We start from the raw sequence: 12,019 nt of genomic DNA on the forward strand, positions 1-12,019 counted from the left end.
ATCAGTTGCTGTGTCCGTATGTTGTGCGTCTCTAATTCATTGCAGACACAGGCCGGTGTAAATAATCTTGGAATTATGTGCGTAGACTTTGTCGCTGAGAGCAGTATAGTAAGGCAATCTCCAGGCAGAAAAAAATAGTCAGGAAGGCCGCAAACAGGCCTAAGTGCAATAGTGATGGACTACAACTCCCATCAGACAACCTGTAAAATGCACACGGTCACAGGTAGCCCTAAGAAGGACCTTTGGGATTCTTGTACACAGGATCCTACACTACCACTCTCCCTATCTCAGCAACGCTGTCCCTATACTATGTAGTACAGACTGCAGCCTGAGAACGCTATAGCTGCACGCCCGATATACAAAAAAAAAAAAATTTGTAAAACTGCTACCAGCAGCTACAACAGTAATGCACATGGTCAGATGTGGCCCTAAGAAGGACCGTTGAGGTTCTTGTACACAGGATCCTACACTAACACTTTCCCTATAGCAGCACCAACACTGTCCCTGATCTCTCCCAGTGTGTGACTGTGGCGAGCCGCGGGCGGCCCCACTGTAAATACTCGGGGGTCACTTCATCTCGCCAGCCAATCACTGCAGGGGGATAGGATAGGGCTGGAACGTCACAGGAGGAAGTTGTAATGCCTTCCCTGCGTTTCTATTGGCCAGAAAATGGCGCAAAACTTTCAGGTAAGGAAATGGAATTGACTCGAACATCGCGTGGTGCTTGCCCCGAGTAACAAGCATCTCGAGAACACTAATACTCTAACAAGCATCAAGCTCGGACGAGTAAGCTCGCTCATCTCTAATTACAACTGAACACTAAGGGCTCATTCAGATGAGTGTGTTTATGTGTGTAGATAGATGCGCACGAAACCGTGTGTCTATTTGAACCCGGTGTTTTCCTATGATGTGTTCACATGTCCGTGTTTTACAGGCATGCAAACGTGCACATGCAAAACATAGGACATGCGTGCACTGCATAGGTCCATGGTGCATGTAAATATTCCCTGCGGGGAGTCCCCTTGTCACTGAACACTGTCACAGTGTTCAGTGACAAGGGGACTCCCCGCGAGGAGTAAAGAATCCCGTCACAGCTGTGGCAGAGGATCGCAATATTCTCCCATTGCTTTCAATGGGTCCGCCACTGTTGCTGGCGGCCCCATTGAAAGCAGTGGGATGCTGGCAACCCCCTGCAGTGATTTTCGGGGAAGGGCTTCAAATATAAGCGCTTCTCTGAAAATCATCACTGGCATGGGTTAAAAAAAAATAAAAAAATTGATTATATATATATATATAAATAAATAAATAATCACCTCTCCACCACTGTCAGGGCTCAGGCGCGTCTAGCCACTTGTCTCCCTGCACTGCTCTGAAGCTCTTTCAGCAGGCTGGGATTTAAAATGCCCACCTGCTGAAAGGGCTGTGTCTGATTGGTCACAGCGCTCAGCCAATCACAGGCAGCGCTCAGCCATATATTGAACGTAGATGCGCGGTTTTGTGTGCACCTAGGTACGCACATAGGCCTCATTCAAACAAGCGTGTTTAAGTGTACCTTTTCACAGGGCATAATCACTGCAGGCATTGCACAGGAAATACGTAGTGACCAAATCCACTCCAATTAGGTGTGGATTTGGCCACGTCTTTAATTGCGGATTAGATGCGGAATTGAACCTTTGTATTTCAGGGTTTCAATTCTGCAGCATCATTCCGTTGCATAAATAGACATACTGCACATTTAGAATCCGCAGCGCTTCCTCACAGAAATCTTGCACACCATGTGAAGATTTCTAAAATCTCCTTCATGTGACAAACTGTAAACACAGCGAAAATTCTGCAGCGTTTATTGCCTGTGTGAAGGCAGCCTTATGGTTTTGATTGATCGAACAGTAAATTAATATTTAATTGTGGTACAACTCCTTTAACTTCTATAACTCATAATGGTTTCTAAACTTCAAGGCAACCTAAGATTTTAAACATTGGTCCTCCAATTTTTTTGTTAGACATAGAAGTGTCAATCATGTCTAATTTTGATAATTTTGTGTATTTTTGTTACATTCTTCAGGGACCATCTACATTTGACACTGATCCATAGCAATGTGTCTCCAAAAACATAAATACTTTACTGTGAACATATTGCCACTGAAACACATGGCTTAGTAATATGTCAAACCCGACAAGAAGGAATAAATCACAAAATGCGTTTAATTACTTAGAAACAGTATATTTATAGAAAATATTTTGTATATAAAGCACTTAAATAAATTATGGAACACTATGTACATATGTAAACCTTATGTTACAAAAGAGTGCTAACTCTTTGGTATGACATCATGCGCACAGACAATTAGAACTTCTCTATTGCACAAAACAAAAGCCAGACGTTTGATAGAAATCTAAACTTATCTATACCTAAAATAATAAAGATTGACATTTCTAAATATATATATATTTGTTTCATAAATGGCATTTTGCCTTCTGTAAATACAAAATGGATTATGCCATATCAGGATTTTGGATTTCCAAACATGAAGACATAATAAAGGCATTTAGTAAACAAACCAAGACAGTAGAAAACAAAGAACGTAATAAACCTGTTTCCCAGCAGTATTTATCAGCTGTTTCCAAACAAACATTAAACTTGAAAATATGAAACAAATGAGGATTGACACAGCAGAACGAAGACTTGTCTATGCATTGGGCCATTCCATGTTTCCATATTCTATGTTGATGGTATATTAGACCCATAACAGTTTGTGCATAGCTGAAGCAGACAGATGACAAGTGTGCAGATAATAAACCGCCTCATATGCAAATAATGCATAAGACTATATCTGGAAGTTAATAACTTTGGTGCCGTAGTGAATGGAGGGGAAACCATTGTACTGTTAACGGTTGAAAGGGAAGTGTTTTCCTCTACAACCAGAGACTCGCACTGTCAGATATGACATATTACAGTATTCTGCCCCCTCCATCCACATGACCGTTGTGGAGCTCTAATGAGAGTAATGACTATCTAAAGACCCTTATGGAGTTTAGCCGAAATACCTAATGAAATGCAACAAGTGAAAAATGTGGATTAAAGAACACAGTGGGAAGAAGCAAATAAATAGAACAGAAATGAGAATTTCAAGGCTAAATAGCTACTTTCCCATAACACCGTGTCTGCAACCAGATAGCTAGTTTTTTTTCCTATTTCTGACACACTATGCAAGATAATTACATGACTTGTAATGTCATTCTAATCTAGCATTGGTATGGCTGAAGTCAACCTGACATCTAAGAACAAGTGATATCACTAATGTTTGCCATTCTGCCTTGGTGAGGTTATCGGTGCCTAGAGACCTGGTTTATAGTTGACTTAGGGCACAAATACATTTCCTCTATTATAACTGAGCAAAGTCAAGAGTAATGCAATATGTAGAGCTAATAAATACGTGGGGGGTGCTAGTGTTTTGGACGATGAGGAGGTTGGTTGACTAAGTTATAGTCAGTTGTATGATGTAAAACGTCCTCTAGATAAAACACAGTAAGGCCGTTCACATCACATTTTTTCATCCCAATGAAACTTTTTTTTTGGTCAAATTTAGTCTAAAAACAGGATGCAAAAAATGGTGCAGGCTCGTTTTTTGTGTCCTGTTCAAGAACAGAATCCAGACAGATCCTGTTTTTTGATCACTAGAGGTCATTGACAAAAGGATGCAACTGGACAAGGCATCTGGTTTTAAAGGTATCTTTATAACCAGTATTATTCAACAGGTTGGAAAATACGTAGTGTGAACAGGGCCTATCAGTGATTCAATATACACAATACAATTGTTAGACCCCACATATACCTGACTGTGGTCTCCAAGTGCTTATCAGACAACTTATCACTGCTTACCGTGTCATTACACGACAGGGAAACTGGCATTTTCTATGCAATTTTTAATCAACGTCTGCTGTAGAAAATTCACCCAATTTATTAAGAAGTGCATGCCTTCTAATAAATTTAGTGCATCTTTGGCTGTTATTGCATCAAAGAGTAAAAACTAATTTGCGCTGTAGTTTGCATCATTTTCTGATGCAAATTATAGTGAAGTTGTCAAGCTGTGGAAACTAGACCCACTTTGTCTAAAACTGTGGCTCCCTTTTCTAGCCTAGGCTCAAATAGTAGTAAATTATAGTGCAAATACGATGTGCACTAAAATGTGCTACTTTTTAGGCCATAACAGTGGTATTCTAATGCAACCACCAAAGATGCTTTGAAATTTTTGGTTTGCTGTTCCCACCAATCATGGAACTTCGGTTGGCATCGAGATCTAAATATTGCATTCAGCCATATTGTAAAGAGTGGTTCTTAAGATGACGGTAAGAGCAAATCTTACAGGAATCCATTCACATTTCTCACAAATTAGCTAATGTCCTAAATTTGTGTCTAGTGGCAGAATCTACAAACCATAGCAGTCCACTTTTAAAAGTATTTTTTCCCATAATTAACTTTTATGACATATGAAAACTCTAGAAGAGTATGCGAGAGGCTTCTGTAACTCCAATATATTTTATTTGAAGGGGAACCAAATGTGCACTGCCATCTCAGCTGACACGGGGTACATTCTTGAAGCCAGGTATGCCAAGTACTGAAACTCAATTAGGCCTCATTCACAAGCGCTGTCCACGTGCATTAGAGGTGCTCAAAGGACGCGCTTCTAAAGGAACCAATGGGTTGTCTGAACGAGCCCTAAGACTGACTTACGCCACTTTCACACGGGCTACAATATTGCACGCTTTTCCAGCGATGCAATATTGCTACAAAACGCACATTTGAGAAACCCATGCTTTTCAATGGGTTCCTTCACATTAGCGATGTTTTTATTGATGCTATGTTGCGAGAGAAAAAAATCATGGCATGCTCTATCTTTCTGGGATGTGCTATTTTTTATCTCCCAGGTTTCCCTATGGAGCCTCCTTGTTTATCGCATTCCATGAACTTAAATAAAAAATCATGCAAAAAAAAACCCACATGATTTTATCGCGGGTGGCAGCGATATGAGATTATTCTCAAGAAAAAGCATCGCCGGCGCTACAAAATCGCGGGAACAAAGCTGCGATATCACCGTGATTTTGTGGCGTGATATAGCTGTCGCCCATGTGAAAGAGGCCTAGTCTAATATCATATATAACTTAATTATGGAAAAAAAATGACTAAAGCTAGATAAAACCTTGAATAAATAGACCTGCCGATATGATATAAATGAATATCCCCTGAGAAAATGGCTTATTTGGTGAATGCATACATATAATGCAATCTTGCTGTGTGAAACCAATAAAGCATGTGACTAAAAGTACCCAGCACTAGGTCGGTGGTTTCTTTCAATTCCAGCGGAACTTAGATCACAAAAGTTGTTTATACGATTAGTTTACCCCAAGATACTAATAACCTGATGTATAGTCATGGCACCTGTTTTCACATTCATAATGCTGAAAAGGCTAAAATGGAAAAAAGACATTCATCTTATAGTAGAAGGAATGTGATAAGTTCCACTTGGAATAGAACCTAGTATTCTTATGTGCTTTATAGTACACACCAAACACTGGCCATACCAAAGTTATATATTGCTCTCTAATAGGTAAGTACTTTACAAGTCTTCATAAGAAGTGGTAAACTGGGATAATAGCTTGCTGAGAAATACAGAACTCTAAACTATTGGACTCTAATGATGGCTCTGAATAGTGTTCAATTCCCAGTGAAGGGAAGACTCTTGTGATCAATAGTAGCAGCATTTTCTTCAGGAAGTCAATATTCTCCTTAATCAGTATGAAGGTAACCTTAAAGTGACATATACTATGTAGTTACTATCTTGGAGAATGCTAGATGAATAGAGAAACTGTGCAATATTGGTTTTGACACTAGAAAAATGGTCCAGCTAAAACGGTGTATCATAACTGTAGAATTAGAACATTAAAAACATTCCAAAGCAAAATGCTGTAAAAGTTCATAAAGCAAATGCCCACAACATTCAATGAGAAACCTGTTTGAACAGTTGTTTGTCAGGAACTGACAAGTTTACAGTGCTGCGTTATTGTCCTGTATCACAGTTTGGAGTTGTTCTACCACTTGGGAATCGCGTTTGGAAGGGTGTAGGAATTTTTCAGAGGCTCCTTTTCCTTAAAAGTGTATTTTATTTTCAGATGAGACAGCCCCTCTTCAGGTGGGACTGGAGTTTGCTCTATTGTGTTGATCCATGTTCAGCATCGCCCTTTAGTGTTCAGTAACAGTGCAAAAATATGGCCACAACTTAAAGTTAATTAAAAAAAAAATAAAAAAAATAAACAAAAAAACCAAAACTAGTTCCATATTAATTATAATTTTGAAATCTTGTCACTGCTGAAGCTATTAAAATTCTCTGCTGTCTTCTTCCGTAGATTTTCTATCCAGCTTGTGCTGCTCAGCATTGTTCTTGCTAAGCCTGATGAAGATTGAGGGTCATTTAACCGCATGTTTTTACCAGAAGTAATAAGTTCACCATAGCCTTCTTGATGAGCAAAGGCATATCCAGATCTCCTGGAACTGGTTCTATGCACCCTGCGCATGTGGTTTGCCAATGGTTTTCGTTTCTTCTTAGCTTGCTGCAAGTATCGTACCTTAAAAGATAAAAGTAAACATTATACCCTGGAAACACTTTAAAAAAAAGTCTACAGCGCTATTTTTCTATCTAAAAAATGAAAAGCTAACGAAATGGAAGCAAACGGAAGCCTTTCAATTTCAAAACTGATTGAAATCAATGAGGAAAGAAAACGGATCTTTTTTTCCGTTTTATTTCAGTTTTCTCCTCCAAAAACAGAAGCCCCGAACTGAGGTATGAAATCAGCCTTACTAGTTCTATTTATCAAAGTCTGTAGAAATTAAAAGTTTTGTAACTTTATAAAATACTTTATCATTCAATTTCCCATCATTTTTAAGATATTTGATGGCATTGATGAATGAGAACACTCGTTTATATTTGTATTCAGAAAGTTCACATAGCTAATCCAGCTCTCAGCTAAAGCCCCACTTAGACGGGCTGACTGTTGGGCAAGCGATGCCCGACACCCGTCCCTTTATGTACTCCCTCCCATGATGTTACGCAGGAGTGAGTATCGCTAGCTCTCTGACAAAGCGGCTAGCAGGCGGGCGGGGCACCTGGAGGAGATTTCACTCCTCACTCTCCCCTGCCCCTCTCCATTCACTTAACACAGCGGCCGTTCAGTACTGAACGACTGCTGTTTACACTGAACAATCATCTTTCAGGATTTTATGCAGCTTGAACGATGATCCTGCATCATTCTCTGCACTGCGCGTGTGCGGTGGTGCGCCAGCCAGCACATCCTCAGAGCAGAGAGAAGACAACATGACAGGTACGTGGGATCACAGAAGGAACACAGGGTCTGATTCTGCTGCGAGATGTCGCAGTCGGAATCCGACCCGGCCGTGTGCATTGGGCTTAAATGGTGATTAAACATGATCCACATAAAAACAGAGAAAAGTCGTTAAGTAGTAATATATAATTCTGGTCATGCTCGTGGATGGAAGTCAAGTAAAACAGTACTGATATTGTATTATTTACCTTATCACTGAGTGTTGGTCTTAAATCCACCTTCAAGAAGCGGTAAGTAAGCACAGGCATGACACAAATTACAGTGGTCAGGAATATTACTAACCAAACACTTTTTTGACTTAGGGAATTTCTGGCATTTCCTGTTGAGAAAAAAATAAAGAGAAAACATGGATTTACATGAGCTATAATATTTCTGCATCCACAACTTCTAAGCAGAAATAACATTTATTTAGAATATATATTTTATGCAGTCATAAAATTAGGGAAAGGGGAAATAACTTCTTAATGATCAAGCAGAGTGCTCAAAAAGCCTTCTGCCTGATCACTGAGAGAACCATGCAGCAGTTCACAGCAGTACGGTTCTCACATCCACCACCAGGTACTGATCTGTCTGGTACAAGGCAGCAGGAGAAGCTGAATGTGATGAGGCACGGAGATCACTGTGCTTACATCTTCCATTTTCACAGACTTGAAAGTAATTGAACAATCTAACAACTACATATATTGCCTTCAGCTTTCTGATGGAACACATTGCTGGAGCCTTGGGAGGTAATTAAACCACTATGATAATAACAGGCATCTGTCTGTGTAAGTGGTTATTATTATAGAGTACAGTAGGTTGTGAGGAATCTGTCTCTTCCCATTCATTGCCCAGTGGAAACCTTCATATGCAATGCTCAATACTCCCACTTCTATAAAGATCATTTTTGGTCTACTGTAGGGCATGGTCTATTTTAAAGGGGACTTCAACATCTAACTTAGGAAGACTTCCGACTGATTGGAGAGTTCTACAGTACGGAATTGGAAATATGCTGTTTTCTTGGAGACACCATTAATCTGAATGGGGCTCTCCTTTGTATGCAAGGCTTTTGGCTTTTTGTTCACGAGATAGGTGGTAGAAGCAGTTCACAATCCTTCATCAATGTTATTGAGGCATACCAGAAAATAATATGCAAGAAAATAAGTAAAGGCCCATTTAGACAACGATTATCGCTCAAAAGATGAGCGATAATCGTTGTGTCATTTACATCGCAAGATGATTGCTCAAACGTTGAGCGATCACCTTGCGCTCTGGAAGATGCAGAGAACAAGCGGGGGGGGGGGGGGGGGGGCACTTGTTCTCTGCATGCAGCTGTTCCCTGCTAGGAGCGCCCGGCTGTCATACAGCCGAGTGCTCCCAGCGGAGGATGCAGAAGACAAGTGGGGTGTCCCAGCTTGTTTTCTGCATCCAGCTGTTCCCCGCTCCAAGAGCCCGGCTGTTTTACAGCCGAGTGCTCTGTGCGGGGTATTGAAAACAGAGCTGGACCGTCTGTCATCAGGGAGCGGGATACAGATGAAACAATAGTATCAGCTGTATCCCGCTGGGAATCCCTGATAAGACTCATCGTTGTCTTTCAGCACGCTGAAAGACAACGATGAGCGATGATTTAACGAAAACTGCACGATGTCAGTGCAGTTACACACAACGATTATCGCTCAAAAGATGGTTTTGCGCGATAATCGTTGTGTCTAAATGGGCCTTAAAGCTTAGGGTGAAATTGGGTTGTAGTGTCTATAGATGCCAATCCAGGTTAGACAAAATCTGTGACAGAGGCGCCTGCATAATTTAGTCTGAATTGTTGGAAAAATAGTGCAGTGTGCAATGCTATTTTTTTCCGATAAAATGACAAGACTTGATGGAAGTTATTATAAGTCACTGAGGTCAGTTGAATTCCATTAGTGTTTGTCATATGATGGATCCAGCCCTCTGAAATTTTCAGTTTTTAGCTGCTATAGTGGAATTATTAACTGGAAATGTGAACATAGACATGAACAGAGCCTTAGTTTTACTGAACGCAGCTATATAAAGTACTGTATACTAGCACCTTATGAATGATCCCATCTCTTGTGGCATATGCAGGCACACAGATTCTTCTACACTCATTCCATACAAGGCGAGGGTGCAACGATTTCCCTAGCCCTTCATGTATGAGACTTCCCTTTTAATATTAGGCCAACATATCAATATGTGATTGAGGTGAAGATTTTCAGCTTTTATTCAAGGGATTTAACAAAAATATTGTGTTGGTCGTTTAGTCATCACAGCCATTTTTTGCATACTCCATTTTTAGAGGCTCAAATGTAATTGGAAAAACTTACAATTATAAATATGAAGATTATTTTTTAATATCTGGATGCAAATACTCTGCCGTGAATGACTGCCTGAAATTTGGAATGCAGAAACATCATCAAATGAAGAGTTTCTTCAAGCATTTCCATCCCCTCCTATTACTGCTGGGTTGTGTGTCTGTTTGCCTCCAGTTGCATCTTCAGCAGGTGAAAAGCATGCTCAATCAGGTTGAGGTCAGGTCAGGGCCAAATTAATGGTGTGTCGGGCCCTAGGCACAAAGGTGAATGCGACCCCACCAAACTGAATATACTTTATATTAGTAGCGCTTACAATTATGAAATAATAATGTAATTCCTAAATGGGTAATGCAATAATGGTTGTTAAAGCTCTTATTTTAGAGCTGAAAGTCTACACTTTTGCCCAGTAATGACTGTGTAACAAATCCATTGTGGTGGTGTATAGAGGGCATATTATGGAAATTGAGTCACTGTCCAAATATGTTTGGATCCAACTGTATATCTCAACTGCAACTTCACAAAAATTTGAGAATCCGGTAGACTTAAGGGTACTTTACACAGGGGCAATTATCACCCGAATGTTCTACCCAACGTCTATTTACTATGAATGGAGACAGGCGCCTGGAACTATCCCAGCTCGATTTGTCTCCATTCACTTGAATGACCATCGTTCCTGTGTAAGCACAGCAGAGATATTCGGATGGCAGTCTGTGGGTCAATCTGTGTAAGGCTATGTGCAAAAAGAGTTGGAGCTACTCTAAATAAATATGAAGATCGGTGGGTACAGTGAAATGTAAGAAATTGTTGTGAAGATATTTATAAGGGGCTGTCGGCACAGGAGATGTCACAATCGTACAGAACAGGGAGTGGTGGTACAGTGGAAAGAAAGCTAAAAGGGGCTAGGCTTTGTGGCGCAATTCTAAACGAGTCACGGTAAAGGATAAGGGTAAAAACCTGACTTATTAAATAAACAACCAGCAGACAACACATTTCGGAGATGAAGCTTTGTGAATACATTGATTGATTGTTCAGCTCGGTTATTGGCTGCCTGTGACACCCCATAAACTGCACGGGACTGCAGCTGTAAACACAGACCGGTGCGGGGACCTGAGCACTGTTTTTTATGTTACTGCATTGGGAAGAGTTTGTACAGAGGTTTTACAACTCAGGCACCCCTTTAAAGATCATTTTAAATTAAGTGAACTACATTTATCATTAACAAGGCAATACCAGGAAAAAATTCTTTACCTTCTATCTACATACTACAGTACATAAACTGGGCTTTTATTAACAAATGATGATGAAAAAATCCCCTCATTCAACTCACCTACAAAAGGAAAATGACTGGGAAAAATATCAAAAATTCCATCTCCATGCATGGCAAATAATATGGAAAAATACACAGCCAGGCTGCCCCATATGAAGAAATGGTTTATAGCTGTCCAATAGCTGGTATCCAGGCCAATCTGTAATATAACCACACTTCATGTCAGATACCATGTGGAAGAGATGAGACATTATGCTAATTAATCACTTACGACACTCTCACACACAGCGTCGGCGAGCGGTTTTTAACGCACCCCATCATTCTGATGGGTGATGAGATGCGTTGAAAAGTGCAAAAACGCAGTAAAATAGAGCAGGCAGCACTTGAAAATAAAGTGCTGGTCTGCAAGGCCCCATTGAAATCAATGGGAGCGTTCTACCGTGATTCAAAATGCACATTAATCGCAGTAGAAAGCGCATCTGTGAGAGTGGCCTTTGAAACAAATGTTTCCTCTTCGTCCTCTGGCAGGTAAGACAATTTTTTTGCATATCTGTTCAAATACAGTGTAGAAATCCTTAGTCTAGATCCCAAAAGAAACAAATTGCTGGAGTCGGTCTGTATTCTGCTTACAGGAAGCTTCAGGAAGGGAGTTTGAATTTTTGTTGTTGCAGCAAATTTAGGTGGTTTCGGCACCTAACAAGAGCGAATCTAATTATTACATTATTTTAGGACATTTTTAGTCAAGAAATATTCTAATATAATATTAACCATTGCTTGAAAGGTTTAGCCAGCTAGAGATATCACATAACGATTGGAAAGTCTGCAGAACTTCAGACTGGATTTACACTTTTGCTCCAATATTTACCAGAACATTTTATGTATTTTTCTATTTAGCTATTTTGCTGTACTTATTGAGTACACATTGAAAATCATGGCAAAAAGGACAAATGAGAGCCTAGCATCTCTAACTCATTTTGCTTAAATCTGTCCAAGAAATTATTATGAAATAAGCTGGCATGTAATATAATAGCCACACATTTTTATTACATAC

The 12,019-nt window shown here is 40.0% G+C and overlaps 1 protein-coding gene across 1 annotated transcript in view; it reads right to left on the reverse strand.

Annotated features, from left to right (window-relative positions):
- Positions 1-2,205: 2,205 nt before the first annotated feature.
- The window catches only part of ATP8B4 (ATPase phospholipid transporting 8B4 (putative)), a 211,453-nt gene continuing 201,639 nt past the window's right edge, over positions 2,206-12,019 (reverse strand). Inside the window, exons 27-29 of the mRNA XM_066592633.1 lie at positions 11,029-11,167; positions 7,584-7,714; positions 2,206-6,621 (exon numbers count right to left, since the gene is read on the reverse strand). Of these exons, the coding sequence (XP_066448730.1) occupies positions 6,340-6,621; positions 7,584-7,714; positions 11,029-11,167 (552 nt within the window). The 3' untranslated portion in view covers positions 2,206-6,339. The remainder of the gene's footprint in view (positions 6,622-7,583; positions 7,715-11,028; positions 11,168-12,019) is intronic.

This window comes from Eleutherodactylus coqui, chromosome 2 (genome assembly GCF_035609145.1).
Source record: "Eleutherodactylus coqui strain aEleCoq1 chromosome 2, aEleCoq1.hap1, whole genome shotgun sequence".
NCBI classification, from domain to species: Eukaryota; Metazoa; Chordata; class Amphibia; order Anura; family Eleutherodactylidae; genus Eleutherodactylus; species Eleutherodactylus coqui.